The following is a 22,765-nucleotide window of genomic DNA, read 5'->3' on the forward strand; positions in this document are numbered from 1 at the left end:
CAGCAATATTCAAGACTTGTAATTTGAGTGAATAAATGTAAATCATTTCAATTTGGCCTTACGTATAAATGATACATTTGCTGTTTTTGCTATTGACCCCACAATTTTATTTCCATTACTAATTTCTATTCTAAAACATAGAAAGATATAGTTCAGTGAGGCTGGGTTCATATAGATGCGAAAATGAGCTGTTTTAGTTGGAATATTAAATATGTACGACTGCAGTGCTTGGTGTGTAGCACATACATTCAAACAAAAATTCCACTGGCCAAAAAAACTGGAATTGTTTAGAATACGGTGATTCTTAAGAATATGTATCTCTGGGAAATGTGCTCACCATGTTTTTATATTAAGCACTAGATCTATCAGATTTCTTCAGATGCATACTATTAATACATGGCAGACCTGCAAGTTGCTCTTTGTTTGTAATGCCACACTTTTATCTTATTACTTCTGCAACTTTTCACAAAACAATTAAGAATGTGATTTCTGATCAGAAATTTATTCCACTAACATAGTAGGCAGTTGTAATGGATTTAATAATGTTTTATTATGGGTTCATACATCCTTGTCAGGGTGACAAATAAAATTCAATTACATCTCAGTAGGCATTTTACAGTATTCAAGGTCATTGGCATGTTTAATTTTAGATCTTTGTCAGGTGTGGATACCATTTCTGCTTGTTTGTTGCAAGTTGATCTGTTGCAAGTTCTTTAATCACTTATTTATCTGGATCCACTTGGCAGATTTTTTTTATTCTCAATATTTGACTATTTCCTGATGTTTATTTGTTTCTTGATTGTTCTAAATCACATCATTACATATAATGCTTTTTTGTTCTAGTTCCAACGGAAAAAGGTGCAACAGGGTTAAGTAACCTGGGAAACACATGTTTTATGAATTCTAGTATCCAGTGTGTCAGTAACACACAGCCACTCACTCGATACTTCATATCAGGGAGACATCTTTATGAACTCAACAGGTAAGGATTTTAATTTATCTATCTGTGGAACGTGAAATACACATATCAACTTTTTCTTTGTTCAATTCATCTTGAAATTCAATTCCAATTTGTACAGAAAAAAACAGCTGTTTCTTGTGCACTTTAATGCAGCTAATGGTAGTAAATCAAAATATTCCATGATTGTGAAAAGAGGTAAGATCATACTAGATATGTTTTCTCCAGAGCTGATTTCAATGAAGACTGGAACTGTTCTGGTATACAGGGAGAATTTGTGAAATTTTTACTCAAATAGAAATAGTAGACAAAACGTCACAGGATATGTTTAATCATTGTTAAGATATGGAGACTGCTGACAAGGCCAGTATTGACTGCCCATCCCTAATTGTTCACATTGAGTGTCTTGCATGGCCACTTTGGAATCTACCATGTTGACATGAGATTAGAAGTCATAGGCCATTTAGGTAAGGAACATGAGATCCTTTCTCGAAAGGACATTCGTGAATGAGTTAGGTTTTTGTAACAGTTTGACAGCTTCTTAGTACTCTGCCAGCTTTTATTCCAAGATTTCTTTCCTTAAATTATTTCATACTTACATGCCAACACAGAAGGCCTTTAATATTCATTCTCAGACTTGGCCCTTATACTACACTGGTATGCAGTGATTATATTAGAACAAAATTTTAAATGAGAAGAGTGAAACATGCACACGCTGAGCTTTTGAAATAAGAAAGAAACATGATAGAAAAATCCAGCTGCTTTATCGCTATCTCCAAAAAGATGGGTTATTAAATATTGGTTTCATTCAAGCAGAAAACTGAAAGAGTAGGAAGTGTTTTAATTGAACGAAGTAAAAACAGGGAGAGACACAAGAATAATGAATGTTATTTTCTGCTTTTACTATTTATTTAAACTGGTGTTTTTGAGATTGTTTTTTCATCTGAGTATTGTCCATGAACATTCAAAATTTCTCTCCACACCCTATACCACTCATCCAGGTTGATCAGAAATTGTCTGTAACTGTAAGATACCTGAATGAAAACTACCTTTTTACAAAAAAAAGGCTGAAATGTCATCTTGTAGAAAGGTGTCATATTTTGGATTTATTGAAAATCATTTAAGATTAGTTTAAACTACACTTGCCATTTTGTTTGATTCTCTGCAGACCAGTGTAAGCTATGAGAAAGAATATGTATTAATTAGGCTGTAATTATTACATAGCAGGGAACTCAAGTTTCCTGTAGTGTTTACGTTCGATTTATAAGTGTAAAGTAACCATTTTCCTTGTACACTATTTTGGGAAAGCTTATAGAATAGGTGAATTACTAGTGTACTGGTATTTGCTGTTGAGAAGAATTGAAGACATGATTTTTTATGTTTTAAATGTAGTATTAGTTGATTTGAAACCAAAAGAGAAAATGCTGGAAAATCTCAGCAGGTCTGGCAGCATCTGTAAGGAGAGAAAAGAGCTGACGTTTCGAGTCTAACTGACCCTTTGTTGATTTGAATTGTTTTTGAGCTAACTGGTTTGCATAAAGACATTATCTTTTTTACTTTAAATTTCCAAGTGCAAACATAAATAGAAATTAGAGAATTTAGTGAAGGTCCCAATACTAATCTCTGTGCACTTACCTCAACCCCAAGAAGTGCACGCTGCTTCATATTCTTTATACATTGTTTTGAATTTTATGTATGGTCATCCCTATTTGCAACTGGCTTATAAAGGCAAATTTTGAATTAGTGGAGCTCTTGCATATTGATTCTTGGTATGATTATTGTGCAGCATTAAAACTATTAGGTCTTAGCGAGTTTTGAGAAGATTTGTCGCTTAGGTAGAGGTCTGGATGTAAGTCTGCTCACTGAGCTGGAAGGTTTGTTTTCAGACGCTTCGTCACCATACTAGGTAACATCATCAGTGAGCCTCCGGTGAAGCACTGGAGGTATTGCTCGCTCTTTATTTGTGTGTTTAGATTTCCTTGGGTTGCTGATGTCATATCGTGTTCTTTTTCTCAGGGGGTGGGAAATGGGATCCAGGTCAATGTGTTTGTTGATAGAGTTCCGGTTGGAATGTCATGATTCTAGGAATTCACGTGTGTCTCTCTGTTTGGCTTGTCCTAGGATGGATGTGTTGTCCCAGTCGAAGTGGTGTCCTTCCTCAAATATATGCAACGATACTAGTGAGGGTGGTCATGTCTTTTTGTGGCTGGTTTGATATTCATGTATCCTGGTGTCTAGTTTTCTGCATGTTTGTCTAGTATAGTGTTTGTTCCAGTTCTTGCAAGGTCTTTAGTAAATGACATTAGTTTTGCTTGTTGTCTGTATAGGGTCTTTCAAGTTCATTAGCTGCTGTTTTAGTGTGTTGGTGGGTTACCATGATGCCAAGAGGTCTGGCAGTCATTTCGGAGATGTCTTTCATGCCGGGGAGAATGGCTAGGGTTTCTGGACGTGTTTTGTCTGCTTGTTTGGGTTTGTTGCTGAGAAATCAACAGACTGTGTTCATTGGGTACCCATTCTTTTGAATACACTGTATAGGTGATTTTCCTCTGCTCTTCGTAATACGAAATGCAGTGCAAATCTCTTTTCGCTGTAATGCGTCAGTTCAGCATTCCTACTAGGTTAGCCTTTTATGGTACAAACATAATGCTGGAATGAAAATGGTACATCATACCTTGTAGAATCAGTTAGATAATTCAAATGGAAATAATGTCCTGTGTACCAAGATCCCATCAAAAATTTGAACTCTTCTGTCCCTTTCTAAATAATTCGAATCTGTTGTGCAAATAGTTCTGGAAATCTGCATTTCGGCAGTGTGATTTGGCTATAGCATTGCTGAAGAATTAGGGAACGGTATTTTGGAAAACGCTTACCTTCATTGGCAGTAGCGCAATCCCAGTGGGGATCGGTCCGCTTGCTTTGTTCTGCGTATGCGCCAACGTCTGTGCTGGAATCTCCGCACTTTTCTGCATCGATGGCTGCACATGTGCGATATCAGTGTAGGTCTTCATGCTGTTCTGCGCATGCACCAATGTCTCCATGCTGTTCTGTGCATGTGCGACATCTGCACTGAAGTCAGTGTGATATTCTATGATGTCACTACCGGTTTTCATGCTGCTCTGCGCATGTGCTGATATCAGCTGCCGACAGAGCAGCTTTCTGTGAGAGGTTCTGTACAAAGAGCAGCTTCCCTACATTTTTTTAAACGTGCTGTGTTAAATTCAGTTTTGTTTTATTAATAAATACAATTTCAACCTTCATTCAGGCTCTGCTATACTTTGCGCTAGACTTTTAGGTGATGAGAGTGATATTTTTTGCTGGTCTGCCCCTCTCCTCACTTTTCCTATAGGTCCCATTATTTATATTAAGCAATGGTTTTGTAGGAATGCAACTACGGCATTATAGGAGAACTACCTGTACTTGGGAGTTGTACAGTTTCCTTTGGTTAAAAGTGCCTTTATGCAGCTGAGGAAAGGAAAATCTTGAGGGCTTTAGTACACGAAACATCATCTTCAAAAATTAATGCTTAGAAATCTGCTGTAGGTTGAGAATGCTTTCATGATTTGGAGATGCCGGTATTGGACTGGGGTGTACAAAGTTAAAAATCACACAACACCAGGTTATAGTCCAACAGGTTTAATTGGAAGCACACTAGCTTTCGGAGCGACGCTCCTTCATCAGGTGATTGTCGTTCCGAAAGCTAGTGTGCTTCCAATTAAACCTGTTGGACTATAATCTGGTGTTGTGTGATTTTTAACTGAGAATGCTTTAAGTATCCAGCACAGCTCAGGGTAATGCACTGAGTTTCCTGCCTAGGCAGATTAAGGTCAATTAATGAAGGATAGCTTAAAGTTGATTTCTTTTCTCTTTGTAACTTGACAAGAATGCATTTTCCTCCGTGTAAACAAATTGTAAACTGTCATTTACACTCTGTTTATAAAAGGTTTATCATGAACTGTTATAATTGATTAGTTGACCAACTTGAACAATTTTTTAGACTTCTTTGAATTTATGCCTTTAAAGTAAGGTGTATATATTAAGTTGCCTGAAAAAAACATTAACATTGGCATTAAGTCTATATAATTTTCCATCTAAATTGGATGGTGAGATGCTTTAACCATTAACTTAAATTGTAAAAATAACTCAAGTTATCTTTTATTTATTACAATTTAAAGAAGGATATTCCTTCAAGTTGTCATTGGCTGTGAAACATTGGCCAATAATGAGCAATTAGAAGCATACTTGAATTTTATAATATCAAGTAGACCAGGCAGCCAATTAAAGTCCATGACACTTTGTCACTTAAAGACACAACAGAGACTATACCTGTGCAGTGTACTGCCTAAAATTAAAATGATGTGGGTGTGACAAGATAATTGCATTGAATATATTTGTTGAACATCATCGGTTTCTAAAGAAAATCTTTCTAAAACTTGACAAGGAGTATTCTGAACTAGATATTAATATTGTGTATATGTTTGGATGGTTTTAGAAATTTCAGTGGAGAATAAATGAGTTATGAAAAGATTAAATGCTGCTAACGTGTGTTTCTGAACATTCAAATTAGTCAATATTGTATCCAGTTGTCATTTTTGTGAAGCACTCCCAAACCACTTTGATTAAAAAAGAAAAATCCATTTCGTTTGAATGTCTTGCCTTTCCACTAATTTTGCTGCTCTGATGATTTAGGAATGTTTGCTATTTATTCATTTTTTTCCAAGGATGAAACATTTGCAACTCAAAACTGATTCATATAATACCCTGACAAGATGTGCAAGTTAGGTGAATTGGCCAAGTTGAATTGCCCATAGTGTTCAGGGATGTGTAGGTTAGGTGCATTAGTCAGGGGTAAATGTCAAGTAATAGGGTAGGGGAATGGGTTTGGGTAGGTTACTCTTCGGAGGGTCGGTGTGGACTTGTTGGAATAAATGGCCTGTTTCCATACTGTAGGGATTCTATGATTCGGTGAACTGAATCACTTAAACACTTAAAACTCTCTTTAATTTTTTTAAAAAATAGTACCAAAGTTTAAAGGAAATAAACTTGTACCGTGTATATCCGGAGCGAAATTTTAGTACCCATTTTTAGATAAACGTTTAGGCACAAAAGAAATCAAGGATTATGGGGAAGTGCAATTGATCCAGTGTTTCACTACGATTTCATTGAATGAAGTAGCAGACTCGGGAAGCAAATGCTTTTTGGTTGTTTAGCTACGTTATTAAATGTTTCAGATGTTAATCAAATAATCTAATGGCAACAAAAATATAAGTAATCTGTTAAATAACAAGTGACCTTTTTTTAGATATTATGCAATGAAAATGTTAAAGTGAGTACATTGTTGCAAGGTCAGTTTGACGGTCTGTGATTTACTGCAGGGCTAACCCGTTAGGAATGAAAGGTCATATGGCCAAGTGCTATGGGGATCTTATCCAAGAATTATGGAGTGGAACTCAGAAGAATGTAGCGCCACTTAAACTCAGGGTAAGGGAGCATATTATTGTAAAATATTTCAATGGATAAGATCTGTTACATTGACCGTATGTTTTGTGAACTTTTTGTATTTAGAAAAAAGTTGGTTAAGTAACAGCAGTTACTATGGAATTAATGAGAAAATTAGCAATAAACCATTCTTCATATTTATTTTGTGCTACCTTAACTGTTAAAGTTTCTGTATAGATCAATGATATCAGATAGATGAAAGTTTTGGAGAGTGTGTCAGTGGCAAAATCAAGCATTGACTTTGCCTCTTGAATATGGTTTTTTTTCACAAACCTGGAAAATAAATATTAAAGTGGGAAACATGAACAAAAAGGGCAAATTTCAAAAGGGAAGACATAAGTGAGAACAGTGATGTAAAACATTTCCTTGATACAATGTAACTATTAAACAGCCATTTATTTTATGTTTAGCACAGAACAAACTACAAATTTTGTTTTATCCCTTGTTTTTTTTTTAGTGGACAATAGCCAAGTATGCCCCGAGATTTAATGGCTTTCAGCAGCAGGACTCCCAAGAGCTCCTCGCATTCTTATTGGATGGTCTTCACGAAGACCTCAACAGAGTTCATGAAAAGCCATATGTTGAACTAAAGGATAGTGATGGTCGTCCAGATTTCGAGGTTGCAGCAGAGGTCAGTAGTTCTTTGTTCAAAACATTTAAATCTCAGATGATACATAACTAGTTATATAGTTTCTTACATAATTGTGTACAAATTTAAACTAAGCTGAAGATTGATTATTTGTTCTGTAATTTTATGCATTGAGCATAAATAAAGTACCTGGAGAAATTTTGCAATCCATTGTCTGCCTTTAAATTGGTAGTTTTAAAAATACATAATTTACGTCCTTAAATATAAGCAAAAATTCTTTTTTCCTTTCTTCAAATCACTTTCAATGAATGCATCACAATATCCACTAAAATAAGTATTTTCACTGATCTTTGAAAATATTATTGCTGAACATATTTTCACAGTAGGAGAAATCTGCCAGAAGTTATTTTGCATCTTGTAAATTACAGAAAAATACTTGGGCATCGATTAGAATTCTGAGAGTATTTTAGTGATTTGATGCATGATACCACTTGGGTTGATCCACAATTGTCCTGAGGACTACTGGAACCCTGCTACAGAGCTATACTGCATATTTAATTGACTGCAAGATTGTGCACTATGAATTACAGTCAGTTTCCTAACCTGCATACTCAGACAGATTTTTAATTACTTATATCAACTAATTACAAAAAGTTGTACAACTTATAATTTCTATGTATTTTTTTTTACTTGAGGGAGTAATGAATCAATGTTACTCCATCTTTAAAGACTTCAAGATTAAAAAATTGAATAGTAATGAATTTGCTGCTTCAGTGGATGGAATTTTTAAAAATAATTTTAATTATATAATTCACAGTTTTAGACATCAAGATAGGTACTTTCGACTTCATTGTTAAAGCATGTATTTCTGTTCAACTTTTATTTCTATACTCTTCTAGGCTTGGGAAAATCATTTAAGGAGAAATAAATCCATTGTGGTCGACCTGTTTCACGGACAGCTAAAATCACAAGTCAAATGTAAAACCTGTGGTCACATTAGTGTTCGATTTGACCCATTTAACTTCCTGTCTTTGCCTCTGCCAATGGATAGCTATATGCACTTAGAAATCACAGGTTTGTTAAACTTAATGGCTTTTTTATAAGTTGTGGAGAAATTTCAACTTCGTAAAGAAAAATATTTCAGCCGTTCAGGGTGTTGCCTATAAATTAATTTAATCTGTTTAGTTTAGAGTATAGCTTTTTGGAATAATCCAAATGTTGATACTTACTAGGCTGTAAAGAGCACACCCTTCCTCATTGTCATTCACAAGCAATACAGAAAATAGTTTGACTTGAAAAGTCCACGCAAATTCTAAATGAAAGACTAGTCAGAATAGAAATTGTCATGATCTGACTTATGTCTTCCCTTTGCTGTCAGAAGTGAAAATTTCCCTTTGCATGCAACATTTTCTATCTAGTAATGCTTCAGCTATTTTATCCTTTTTCCTCAACCAAGAATTTCCAATGAGTGTGATTGATAGGATTCTCTCCTGTATCCAGTCTATTTCATGCCCTTCTGCTTTCACTCCTTCCCATCCCTCCTAAAACTGTGATTGAGTTCCTGTTATCCTCAACTTCCACCAAACCAGCAGTGTTCAATGGGTCATCCTTCATCACTTTTTCTGTCCCTAGTGTAATATCTCCATGATAGCCTGATTCATTTTTCAGTCACTTTACAATAGCCCTTTCCTTTCCTGTGACATCTTTCCATGCAAATGCAGGATATGTGAAGCTGCCCTTTTACTTCTCCTTTCTCACCATCAATGTCCCAAACACTTCTGAGTGAACTCTTCTGTTTTTCTCTTTACATTACATACATTGCTCATCAGGAAGTCACCTTTACACTTGGGAGACCAAAGGTGGACTGAGTGTAGACCTCTTCCTTCATTCCCATGAGAATGACCATGAGCTTCCTTTCATTTCAGTTCTCTACCTTGATCCCACTCTAATCTTTCTGTGTGCTACAGTTGTCCAATGAAACCACCATCACAGAAATGGTTAAAAAAAAATTGAACCTGTGATATCTGGCATTAAAAGCTAGTGTCATGGCAACCATGAAACATTGTTGATTGTCCTAAAACCCATTTGGTTCCCTAATGTACTTTAGAGAAGGAAATCGATAATTCTGACATAACCATTAGTGTTTCACTCCTAACTGGCCTACAGAGCCAACTAGTGCAAGGGTAACTTGGAATCAACAATAACTGCTACCCTTGCCAGTGACATCTACATAGTATGTAGGAATTTTAAAATTGAGTAACTGTCAAGCAACCATTCACAGTGCATATGGATGCATCTTTTGGTTCTCTGCCTATACCCATTATAATTTTCTTGAAATTTTTCCAAAATGAAAGTTTTTCCTTATTTAATCTGTCCTGCCCTCCACCCAAATACAGAATTACTCTTTTGCTGTTTAAGCTCCTCTCTCCTTCTCCCCTCACTTTCTCAAAACCTCTTAAATCTTTCTCAGTTCTGATGAAGGGACACTGACTTGAAACATACACGTTTGTTTCTCTCCACAAGTGCTCAGGACCTGTTGAGTTTTTACAGTATTTTAGTTTTACAAGCCAGTGTACCATGAACCTTCTCCTCTAAAAAGTCATTTGAAAAGCACAGTAGTTCAACTCTGCTGTCCTTTTCATTGGAGAACCTTGTCCAAAATTGCTGGAATTAATGGTTCCCAAATCTCATGGCTACAGAAATACAGACTGAATTAGGATTGGACAATTTCTGTTGAATATGGGACCCACAGTGCAGAACTGCCCTGAATTTTACATGAACTATTTGCCTCATCTATGAAAGTTGGCTGGTTTGAGCTATTGAAAAATATTGCAGTATATGGAGTGTGAAGTCATGTGTGGCACAGTACTAGTTGATAATGAAGTATATTTTGATTTGCATATTTATATTTTTATATTTGATCTGAAATGTGGCTTATGCTGAAACTGAGCGGTATTTCATTCCACAATCTCCTCTTAAACACACAATCTTGAAATCTGCAGTAATTTTCTCCTATCTTGAAAAGCACTTTTAGAATTATTTTTCCATTAATTGTCATTGTTAATATTTCTGTCACACAATTGATGATTTTTTTTTCCCCCGATTTGTCTGGCCCATCTTTTTCTATTCGTCATTCTCCCTTCCTCAAAAGAATCAGCTTCCACATAGGAATTAATCTCATCCCAAGACTTGACTTAACTGAGAAGAGTACAAGTAAAAAGTTGGGCTTCTATAGATATGAAATTTGTTCTGTTTTTCAGTTATCAAATTAGATGGTTCCACACCAGTTCGTTATGGTTTACGATTAAATATGGATGAGAAATACACAGGTTTGAAAAAACAATTAAGTGAATTGTGTGGACTGAAGTCAGAACAGATCTTGCTGGGAGAGGTTCATGGTTCTAATATAAAAGTGAGTACATGTTTTCTGGAAATATTTACACGGTGGGGCAGCAGACTTTGCATCTTTTTTAATAAAATGCTTTGTTTCTTCATAATTAAAACTAAGACTATAATCCTTGATGGATTATAGATTAATCCCGTCTGTGATAACAAAGTAAATCTAGCTAACACGAGTAAAACTTAGGAAATATGGAAGAAAACAAAAGTTCAGATTTGTAAAAGAAAACGTTTAGACAGGAGTGATTATTAAAACAGATCATATAAATTTGTTGGCGTCAATCATCCAGATAATCTTCATATCAAGTGAAAGAACCATTTTAATTTGAATGGAAAAATATAGAATTAATAGTAATGTGAAATCAATCAGTGACCAAGCTCGTGATTAAAAAAGGGTGAATTGTATCCTTTTGAACAGAATTTTCCTCAAGATAACCAGAAAGTGCGACTGTCAGCGAGTGGTTTTTTGTGTGCTTTTGAGATCCCTGTTCCAGGATCACCAACCTCTGCCACATCTCCAATACAAACAGGTATTAATATATATAATAGAGAGATATAATATGGATAAACTGTAGGTATTAAAATGTAACATTGTAAAAATTCAGATAGAGACTCAGAAGCAAGCTTTTATATATTGCAACATAGCAATAATATTCACATCGTTAAAAAGTTGAAAGTTGTCAAAATCACTCAGCAGTATCTGTGAAAAAAGACAGGGATAATGTTTCAGGTCTGTGAACCTTGGACATAAGTGGTCTGATAAATTTCAGTATTTCTTGATTTTTGGAAGGTGGCATTATCTCACTCAACTTGCTCTAACTAAGGCCCTTTTGCTAAGTTTTATGCTACTTTAAAGGTTCAGGGAAAACCACAGCTTGCATTAAGTGAGAGTCTTTGCAGTCTGTTTGTTATTTTTTTTTAAACCCTTTTATTTGGCTTTGATTTAGGCAACTTGTTATGGTGTCCATTTGCAAAATGAATACTACAGTAGGCTAGATATTACAGTTGGTTACATCAGTTTTAATATGATAACATTAAGTTTTTTTTGTGTTTCTGTGCTTCTAATGGAGCCTGCAATCTGTTTAGCAAGTTGGCTTATATCTCTAAAATTAGCAGTAAGGAATGTCATACAGACACATTAAATATTCACTTCCTATCAGCTGTAATCATAAAATATAAGCAGTTAATCCTTCAGAGAATGAAATCATTTTGGATTTATTTGACTTCTGTCTTACAGATGACCCCATTTTTAATTGTTTTCTGTTTTATAGAAAGAAAAGAATGTTTGAATCCAGTTATTTTAATGTATCACTCTCAACTTATTGAACCGTGTATCTTTTGTTAGATTCCTCCAAGGTGCCATTAACTAATGGAAAGCATAACCAGTCTTCAAGTGCAAATCCAATGAAACCTAATCTTATTCCCAATGGAATTCCTAGTACAGTTGTGCCAACTGAGATTGAGAAGAATCTCTCTAATGGACTGCCTAATGGACATTTGCCAGCAGTTACTGATAGCCCTTTCATAGGATATATTATTGCAGTTCACAGAAAAATGGTAAGATAATACCTCAAAGCAGAGCTACTGTTTAAAATGGAATTGAAAATTAAACTCAGGGTAGTGTTTTAGGCATAACCAACTTCAGTTGATTCATCCATGTCCTTCCCTCTATCATAAGATCAAAAGTGAAGGTATTTACTGACGATTGCACTGTTGAATATCATTCACAACTCTTGAGATGCTGAAATAGTCAGTGTTCATACGCAGCAACACCTGGATGCTGTCCAGGCTACAGTTGATAAATGTCAAGTAACATTTTTACCCCACAAATGCCAGGTAATGGCCATCTCCAACAAGAGAGAACTTAACCATCTCCTTTTGATATTTAATGGCATTACCATTGCAGAATCCCCACCATCTACACAGGTAATTCCTCCCACTGGGGGGAGGGGGGCTCCCCCATGCTGACATTCAAACCCCTGGCTGTTGGCCACCAATCGCTGCTGAGCATATGTGAGAACTACAACTTCCATCAGGCCCCATGGGCTGAGCTTTTTCCTGACACCAAGCTGCCAGCTCTCACTATGCAGGCATGGGATCTAAAGGCAGCATAGATACAGTCGTCCAGACAGAGTGTGCTGGAGGAAGTCAGCAGATCAGGAAACTTGTGTGGAAAGAGAAACAATTAATGTCTAGAGTCTGATATGACTCTTAGAACTGAAAGGGGCTGAAAAATGATGATTTTTATATTGTAGACAGAGGGGGAAAATGATGAGGGTGCCCAGAGCCAAAGACACAGAATGTAACAGTGGTGAAAGTGTGATTGAGATGGTCAGAACATTGAGTATAGGAGTTGGGATGTCATGTTGCAACTGTACAAAATATTGGTTAGGCCACTTTTGGAATACTGTGTACAATTCTCGTCATAGAACTATGCAGCATGGAAACAGACCTTTCGCTGCAACTCATCCTTGCCGACCAGATGTCCTAAACTGTTCATTTGCCAGCATTTGAACCACATTCTTCTAAACCTTTAGTATTCATGTACCCATCCACCTGCCTTTTAAACTGCCTCCACCACCACCACCTCTGGCAGTTCATTCCATACATGCACCACACGAGTGAAAACGTTGCCCCTCGAGTCCCTTTTAAATCTTTACCCTCTCATCTTAAACTTGGACCCTCTCGAGTGAATGTTTAAGACTCCCCTACCTTGGGGAAAAGACCTTGGTGATTGACCTTATCCATGCCCTTCTTGATTTGAAAATGAAGGTCACCCTCAGCCTCCTCTCCAGGGAAAACAGGCCCAGCCTATTCAGCCTCTCCTGATAGCTCAAACCCTCCAATCCTGGTAAATCGGCACGATATGAATTGCAGCAGTTGAAGGAGGCAGCTCATCACCACCTTTTCCACAAAAATTATGAGGAGGCGATAAATGCTAGCCTAGCCAGTTGACCCTCATGAACAAAAAAAAGGAAAAAAACCTAGTTGTAATGTTACTGGTCTTTTTATCTGGAAGCCCGGGTTAATGCCCCGGGGACATGCGTTCAAATCTTACCACAGTAGCTGGTGGAAGTTAAATACTATGACAATTCTGGTATATAAAGCTGGACCATTGACATTATGACAACTATTGTAACTGGATGTAAAAACCCATCCATCATCCAAATAAAAACAAAGTGTTTGAGATCTGAAATACAAAGACAGAGTGCTGTAGAAACCCAGCACATCTGGCAGCATCTGTGGAAAGGGGACAGAGTTAACATTTCAACTCCAGTATGACCATCTGGTTCACTAATGTCCTTTAGGGAAGAAAATCTGCCATCTCTACCTGGTCTGGTCTCCATGTGACTCCAGTCCCACAGCAATTTGGTTGATTCTTAACTGCCCTCTGAAATAACCAAGCAATTCACTCAATGTAAGGGCAGTTAGGGACAGGCAACACCTCCCCTGATGCCCTTCTATTGGAAGGATATTGTTAAACTTGAGAGAGTGCAGAAAAGATGTACAAGAGGTTGGATAGCTTGGGGCTTTTTTTTCCCTGAAGCATCAGAGACTGAGGGATTGCTTGAGAGAGGTTTATGAAATCACGAGGGGCATGGATAGGGTGAATAGTTAAGATCTTTTCCCCAGGGGAGGGGAGTCCAAAACTAGATGGCATAAGTTAAAGTTGAGATGGGAAAGATCTAAAAGAGACCTGAGGGGCAATTTTTTCACAGAGGCTGATGCATGTATGGCACAAGCTGCCAGAGGATGTAGTAGAGGCAGGTACAATTTAAAATATTTTAAAAGGCACCTGGGTGAGTATGTAAGTAGGAAGGGTTTAGATGGATATGGGCCAAATACTGGTAAATGGAACTAGGTCAGATTGGGATGTCTGGTTGGCATAAACAAGTTGGACCAAAGAGTCTCTTTCCGTGCTGTGAGACTCTATGACTCCATCAACACTTTCAACTTACCATTGACTGGAAGCTGAACTCCGAGCGGCCATAGAAATACAGTGGCTAACAATGCAAGTTAGAGGCTGGGAATTCTGAGATGAGTAAACCATCCTCTGACTACTTGAAGTCTATCCACTATTTGTAAGAAACAAGCAGAGTATGATTTGATACTCTCCATTTGCTTTGAAAAATGGAACTTCACAAACACTCGAGATTAGATTAGATTAGATTACTTACAGTGTGGAAACAGGCCCTTCGGCCCAACAAGTCCACACCGACCCGCCGAAGCGCACCCACCCAGACCCATTCCCCTACACTTACCCCTGCACCTAACACTACAGGCAATTTAGCGTGGCCAATTCACCTAACCTGCACATTTTTTTGGAGTGTGGGAGGAAACTGGAGCACCCAGAGGAAACCCACGCAGACACAGGGAGAATGTGCAAACTCCACACAGTCGGTCGCCTGAGGCGGGAATTGAACCCGGGTCTCTGGCGCTGTGAGGCAACAGTGCTAACCACTGTGCCACCGTGCCGCCCACCACGTAAATGTGACACCTTTACTTCCAAAAATCAAATGGCATTAGAAAATCACTGACATTTCATGATCTGCAGTCTTTCTTATCAGAAATGTCTGGCCATGAATGTCATTAACTACACCAACATTTATTGGCTGTCCTTCGTTACCCCAAGAAAATGGTTCATAATTCATAGATTCTCTATGGTGTGGAAATAGGCCATTTGGTCCAAGAAGTTCATACTGACCCTCCAAAGTGTAACCCACCCAGATCCATTCCTCTATCCTATTACTCTACATTTACGCCTGACTATTGCACCTAACCTACACTATGGGCAATTTAGCCTGGCCAATTCATCTAACCTGCACATCTTTTGGATTGTGGGAGGAAACCAGAGCAAACCCAGAATGTGCAAACTCAACACAGACAGTTGTCCAAGGCTAGAATCGAACCCAGGTCCCTGGCACTGTGAGACAGCAGTGCTAATCACTGAGCCACCATGCCGCCCCAAACTCACTGACCTATTCATGCAGCTCTTGGGAATATATCAAGGCAGCAGGTGGCAGACATCTGCCAATTCGCAATGGTGGAAAAGCTGTATGTTGTGCATGAGCCAGGTGGGAAACGAACCTTCAATCATCTTATCCACAGTCAGACCCATTATCCATTACGCTACTAATCCAACACTCACAATGGTGGCAAGCAACCTTTTGGAACTACTGCTGTGCTATTTGCAAGGGAATTTGATCCAGCCACAGGGCAGGAGAGATAATATAGTTAGGATGGTGTGTGACTTACAGGAGCTTGCAGGTGATTGTATTTCCATGCATCTGCTCTCTCGTTCTTCCAGGTGGTAGATGTGTTGCGTTTGGAATGTGCTGTCAAAGCAGCTTTAGTGAGTTGCTGCAGTACATCTTGTAGATGGTGTATGTAGTGCTGCCTCTTTGTGTCAGTGGTGAAGAATGTGAATGATTAAGGGTGAGGTGGCAATCAAATGGGCCACTGATGCAAAGCCAATTATTTTTACCATTAGCCTGACTGACTATCAGGGATCACAGCCCAGCATTAATGGAATGTTTGTACTATTTATATTAATTATGCATTTTTGATAAAACATTGAGACTTCTTCTTGTAAAATAAAAATTACCAGTCATACTTTGGAATCCTTTTGATCATTTATATAAGCATTATGGATTTTACTTCAAATATTTTTCTTTTGTACAGATGCGGACAGAATTGTATTTTCTGTCCTCACAGAAAAATCGCCCCAGCTTATTTGGCATGCCACTTATTGTACCCTGCACTGTACATACTCGCAAGAAGGACCTCTACGATTCTGTATGGATACAGGTTTCACGACTTGCCAGCCCTCTGCCACCTCAGGAAGCAAGTAACCACGCTCAAGACTGGTTAGTGAAAATATGATTTCTTTCTCACAACAATTTCTCTGGAACTCTAGGTTCTGGACTGAAGTGTACATCAGTTACCCTTCCCATTATGTAACATAGTTATATTATTGTCAGCAACAGACAATATTATATTGTAGCATACAGTGCTAACTAAATGTGGAGGAGATGGAATGGCACAACTTATGTTCTTTCTAAACTTCTTATCATATCTCAGCCCTAAATTGCATTTTTTGTTGAGCAGTTACACATTCAGTATCCTAAAGGAGCCAACTTTGTGTTTGACCTACATAGGAATTAAAGTTGTGTACCAATGTGCAGCTTAGAAGGCCCACTGGATGCAGGGCAACAGCTGGTACCCATGAAAGTTTTGTGGAAACTGCCTAAGGCCTTGCAACATCTTATAACTTGGGCAGTGAGGTGACACAACAATTTTAGTCCTTCATATGTTCTTCTGATTATATCGGAATCTACAAGAAGAATTCTAACAGATGATGGAGTGCTGCATTATGGAGCCGAGCAGAACTGGAATCAATGGGTATCCGGAGCAAGCTGTCTGATGGTTAGTGTCATACCTGACACATAGGAAGCTGGTTGTGTTTGTTGAAGGTCAATCATCTCAGCTTCAGGACATTTGTGCAGGAACTCCTCAGGCTAATGTCCCAGGCCCAACCATTTTCAGCTGCTTCATCAATGACCTTCTTTCCATCATAAGGTCAGAAGTGGGGATGTTCACTATTGATTACACAATGTTTACCATCATTTACAACACCTCAAGTTGCTTCAGCAATCTATGTCCAAATGCAGCAAGACCCAGACAATATTCAGGCCTAGGCTGAAAAGTGGCAATTAGTGGCTGTAATGTGCCACACACATCACAAGCAATGACAATCCAACCCATTGCTACTTGACATTCAATGGTGTTACCATCACTGAATCTCCCATTCTCAACAACCTGGGGGTTACTACTGACCAGAAACTCAACTGGACTAATCATTTAAATACAGTGGCTGTAAGAACACAGCAGAGACTAGGTATACTGCAGTAAGTTACCACCTGACTTCCTAAAACCAGTCCACCATCTACAAGCCAAAGTCAGGAGTGTGATGAATATTCCCCAGTTACCTGGATGAGTGCTGTTCCAACAACACTAAAGTTTGACAACATTCAGGGCAGAGCAGCCTTCTTGATTGCCACCACATCGATAAACATCCACTCCCTCTACCACTGACACTCAGAAGCAACATGTTTGTGTTATCTACAAGATGCACTCTAGAAATCTACCAAAGATCCTTAGACAGCACTTTCCAAACCCACTACCACTGCTATCTATAAGGACAAGGTTAACAATATTACCCACAAATTCACCTCCACGCCACTCACCATCCTGACTAGGAAATACCTTGCTGTTCCTCAGTGTCCAAAATCATGGATTTCGCTTCCTAATGGCATTGTGGGTTGATTATTTATCATGAGAGAAACAATGTAAATGTAAAGAAGTTATGCTTCAGTTTCATAGGGCATTGATGAGAACACACCTTAAGAGCTATGTACAGTATAGAGAACTTATGGGAAGATGTTATTACGTTGGAAGCAGTTCATTGAAGGCTTACTCGACTAATACCTGGAAATAGTAGATTGCCTTATGAAGAAAGTTAAACAGGCTATGCATGTACTTTCTGGAGTTTAGAAGAGTCAGAGGTGAATTAATTGAAACATCTAAGATGCTGAGGGGACTAGATTGGCTGGATATCGAAAGCATGTTTCCTCCTTTGAGTGATTCTAAAACTAGGGGTCATTGTTAAGAATAACAGGGCATTTTGAACTGAAATGTGGAAGAATGTTTGTTTTTCATTGAGGATGAATTCCATTCATCAAAAGGCAGTGGATGCAGAATCATTAAATATTTTCAAAGTACAGATTGGCAGATTCTTAATTAGCAGGAGGATGAAAGATTGAGGATATGCAGGAATGTAAAGTTGAGGTTAAAATCAGATCAGCCATGATTTTATTGAATGGCAGAGCAGGACTGAAGGACCGAGTGCCCTACTCTTGTTCTTTGTTCCCATGACTGCAGCAGTTCAAAAAGTCACCTTCACGAGCAGCTGGGATGGGCAATAAATGCTGACCCAGCCAGCAATGCTCGTGATCCACAAGTGGATAAAAAACTAGCCATGCACAATAATAAATGTGTCTGATTTTCACTGCCTTGCCTTGACTATAGCAATCTTGCTGTTGAGTTAAATATTTGTAACTTTATATTCTACTATGTAATGTGCAAACAAATCTTTCAGTGCATTGCATCATACGTTGTTTTCCAGACTAATACTGTACATTGTGTTTGTATTCTAGTGATGACAGTATGGGTTATCAGTATCCATTCACTCTTCGAGTTGTTCATAAAGATGGAAACACATGTTCATGGTGTTCATGGTACAGGTAACAAAAGTCCTTTTTACTCTGCTAATTGCTCTTTTCAATAGTAATGAAGAACTTGCAAGACTTAGAGTTTATTACAGACTCTGATTTTAGAAAAAGATTATTATACGTTTAAAAGTGCATCATTGTGTGCCTTCAATTAATTTTGTATTTCCACAAACAATTTTGTTTTACATCACAGCCTTGGCTGACATCTACTTGGTCCATAACTTATCAATCCAGAGGCAAGATCCCTTGCTTACTATTGGACAAACTGGATGTATTCTAAAGTCAATTGTACTTCTTTACTCTTTTTATTTCACCATAGAATATTGTTGGTGAAGATCATAAATTGCTTACCTTCCAATTCTGTCCAGGTTCCAGTCTCTTCAGTGATAAAATACAAGATGTGTGGAAAAATACTTTTTGGGATAACTGTATTTTGCCAATTGAGGTAACATTTCATCCTGAACAGCACTTTTGTTCTGATGTAGATTTTGCAGAGGATGCAAGATTGACTGTTCTGATGAACGAGCTGCTGTTGGAAATGCTTACATAGCCATTGACTGGGATCCAACTGCTCTACATCTTCGTTATCAAACATCACAGGAAAGGGTAATATTTCACTAAATTCATTGGATAATGTTACTACAGTGTTACTCCTATTTTCTTGATTTTAAAGCTTTTCTAGTACTCTAAATAACAAATTCACCCAATGTTATTGTGAACATAAAAATGATCCTGCCAGAATAATCAAATGGACAATTCTGTGGTGTACTGTACAATGCAAAGTTATTGCAAAGACTATAATTGATCACCATCCGTTTTAATTGTTCTACATGTCTAGATCTGTGAAGAGCATGAAAGTGTCGAGGAGAGTCGGCGAGCTCAAGCAGAGCCCATTAATTTAGACAGCTGTCTTCGGGCATTCACTAGTGAAGAAGAGTTAGGGGAGGACGAGCTCTATTATTGTTCAAAATGTAAGACCCATCGCCTGGCAACAAAGAAGCTTGATCTCTGGAGACTTCCACCAATTCTGGTACTGGGCTTAAAAGCCACTTGATTTTAATTGATAACTAGAAAACTGTCTTGTCTCCTAGACACCGATAACTTTAAAGAAGGTATTTGAATCCCATTGACCAACTTGATTGATCTTACAAAGTTAAAGTTTTAAGGTTTTACTGTCATAAACAAACCTAATTGGTTTAGGCAGCTGACACCATAAAACTACAAAAAAAGTTCTTCCAGACAAACAATCAAAAATAAACCACCACAATTATATCCTATCTCTCCCATCTGAGCTCTGATGACATGGTTTTGTTTTTACCTTTTCCACCCAGATAACTTATAACCATTGCAATCACTGTTTTGGTGAGGATTACATTGGAGATTCTTCCTTCCATTAAAACTATATTCATCTTTCAATTTTGCCTAAAACTTTCCACAATTGATTACAATCCAAGTGCAAGGAGAACCTTTAATGTAATCCTATAATGGCCACCTTTGGGCTATTCCCTCCAAAGCTCATTTCCCTAGCTATGTGCTTCATGTGGACCTTATTCATGTAACATGCTAATTATCTTACCTCCAACTCCATTCTGTATAGAAATTAAAGAGGAGAGTTTATTATGATTTGGAGGTGCCGGTGTTGGATTGGGGTGTACAAAATTTTTAAAATCTCACAACACCAGGTTATAATCCAAGAGGTTTATTTGGAAACACTAGTTGTCGGAACACTGCTCCTTCATCGGGTGGTTGTGGACTATAAGATCGTAAGACACAGAATTTATAGGAAAAGTTTAGTGTGATGCAACTGAAATGATATATTTAAAAAGACCTGAATTGTTTAAGTCTCTCATCTTTTAGAATGACCATGTTAGTATTGAAAGACTCAATACATTTATTGCTAAGATTTTGTAAAACATGCAAAACTAAGTTACAATGAAGAATTTTAGAAGTGACTAGGGCAGATATCATCTGGCATTTACATGTCAAAAACAGGTCACTTGTGTTTTGTACATTAACTTGGTAATAACTATACTTCTGGTTTGCTTTGTTTTTAAGATAATTCACCTGAAAAGATTTCAATTTGTTAATGGCCGTTGGATTAAATCGCAGAAGATTGTTAAATTTCCTCGTGAAGGTTTCGACCCCAGTGCATTTTTGGTGCCACGGTATTTAACACGTACTGAACAGCAGATTACACAAATGGAACCGAAGAAATCCGATTTGGGAAACTCCCAGGGAATGGGGACTGGTGGCTCTGAACCACAAGCTGGTATAAACATGAGTATTTTGAATTTAAAAGGTACTTAATTTATAGCTTTTGTGTCTTAATTCCAGATATCTAGTACTTAAAATTCAATTTGGGTTACATTTGGATGTTTGTGACGCAGTGTAAAATAAGTTGATGGCGATGATTTAATTAGGAGTTTTTTTTTTTAAAACCTGAGTCACTGCCATTTCCAACTTTCATGACAATCTAAATTAATTTTTGTAGATTAATCTAGTCAATGTTACAGTAAATATATACTTCTATTATAAGATACGTTTTCGATAATCAAGCAAATATTATGGAGAAAAATTGTTATTTTTCACTATTTATCTTTAATTGCAGCGTCTCCACCTTCAGGAAGAAAAAATCATAACTCATCAAGCAAAAGCAATAGCCCTACCAATAGCCCTAAACAAGGAAAAAACAGAGGTCGACTCCGCTTACCGCAACTTGGCAAGAATAAGCTGTCAAACAGTAAAGAAAATCTGGACAGCAGCAAGGAGAATAACTGTGATATAGATCAAATATTGGAGATGAAGAATGTCAGAAATGCTCATTTCGACCAAATGGTGGATGTCACTGATAAGGCAAACTGCTGTGGAGGAGACAATGAGGGGATAATGCACGAGGTTGTAACAGCTCAGGACAATGAATTGATTTTGGTCAATGGAGTGTGTCACAATAAGCCACAGAATGGATTTAGAAATTGCAATAGTAACGGAGAATGTGAAAGTCATAAGAATGAAGACGTAACTGCAGATGACCAAAGAGTTCCACTCCATTTGAAGCCTCTATATAATTTATATGCAATTTCTGTAAGTACACTATTTTTATAATCTGTTGCAGAATAAAATCTTTAGTTGTCTGATAAACATTCCAATATTAATAAACTTTTTAAACTCTTCTGACTAAAATTCTACAGGTTTTAATTTTAACTATATTGTAATTTTAACAGTAAATTAATCTATAGGAATTCAACCAAAATCATTGACTTACGAATTTTCTATTCTCCAAGCACATTTGTTCATGAAATGAACTGAAAATTCCACAATTTATGAAGAATTCAACTTCATTCTTTTCTATTGTTAACTCACTCAATAATTCATTGAGGTGATCTCCTTGAAAGCAGACATGTGTACTGACTACTTTCACATTTTTTTTGATCTTCACTGGGACTATTCAGTGCTAACTGTCAGTTCATAGTAAAGTTTTCTCAGGTTTTCTGTTGAAAGTTACCAATGATGTCCACACCAATTAACTTCCACTTGTGAATCTACTGACAGGCTGATTAATGGCTTTACTGATCAATCTATATTATTCCTGACAAAAATCTGACAATGTCATCATCAGTACCAATTGGAACTTCCAAAAGCATTTGATAATGACCTTGGTTTGATAGGAATGCATGCTTAACTATTTAAATAGCATCAGTGCCTATTAAAAATAACGGATTAGATAAACATTTCTGGCATGTTAATCTTTACATAGTGGCTTGTTGATAATTCATCAAGTTCTTTTTTACATCTTTCCCTCTGCCTCATCCAAGTTGTTAAGATAGACTTTCCAAATTGGACCAGGGATGCTAAGAAATTCTTCAAAATAAAAATGACAGATTTAAAAATGTAATTATTTGTTCTGACTTGAGAGCCCTTGTTAATTTTAAAGGTTCAAATGAAACCACAAGATGCTTGTATTTGAATGATTTTATCCCTAGTGTCTAGATCTAGTTAAATATATCTGTATTCTGAGATGATAAATCTGCCAGG

At 37.3% G+C, this 22,765-nt stretch overlaps 1 protein-coding gene across 4 annotated transcripts in view; it reads left to right on the forward strand.

Annotated features, from left to right (window-relative positions):
* usp32 (ubiquitin specific peptidase 32) overlaps nucleotides 1–22,765 on the forward strand; it is a 200,992-nt gene that overhangs the window by 170,946 nt on the left and 7,281 nt on the right. For all 4 annotated transcript variants that reach the window (XM_043718522.1, XM_043718523.1, XM_043718524.1 and 1 more), the window contains 13 exons: nucleotides 844–982; nucleotides 6,331–6,436; nucleotides 6,912–7,085; nucleotides 7,943–8,117; nucleotides 10,304–10,455; nucleotides 10,861–10,972; nucleotides 11,788–11,999; nucleotides 16,125–16,309; nucleotides 18,659–18,745; nucleotides 19,219–19,339; nucleotides 19,572–19,763; nucleotides 20,789–21,032; nucleotides 21,342–21,814. In XM_043718522.1, the coding sequence (XP_043574457.1) occupies nucleotides 844–982; nucleotides 6,331–6,436; nucleotides 6,912–7,085; nucleotides 7,943–8,117; nucleotides 10,304–10,455; nucleotides 10,861–10,972; nucleotides 11,788–11,999; nucleotides 16,125–16,309; nucleotides 18,659–18,745; nucleotides 19,219–19,339; nucleotides 19,572–19,763; nucleotides 20,789–21,032; nucleotides 21,342–21,814 (2,372 nt within the window). The remainder of the gene's footprint in view (nucleotides 1–843; nucleotides 983–6,330; nucleotides 6,437–6,911; nucleotides 7,086–7,942; nucleotides 8,118–10,303; nucleotides 10,456–10,860; nucleotides 10,973–11,787; nucleotides 12,000–16,124; nucleotides 16,310–18,658; nucleotides 18,746–19,218; nucleotides 19,340–19,571; nucleotides 19,764–20,788; nucleotides 21,033–21,341; nucleotides 21,815–22,765) is intronic.

Source organism: Chiloscyllium plagiosum, chromosome 28, assembly GCF_004010195.1.
Source record: "Chiloscyllium plagiosum isolate BGI_BamShark_2017 chromosome 28, ASM401019v2, whole genome shotgun sequence".
In the NCBI taxonomy this organism is placed as follows: Eukaryota; Metazoa; Chordata; class Chondrichthyes; order Orectolobiformes; family Hemiscylliidae; genus Chiloscyllium; species Chiloscyllium plagiosum.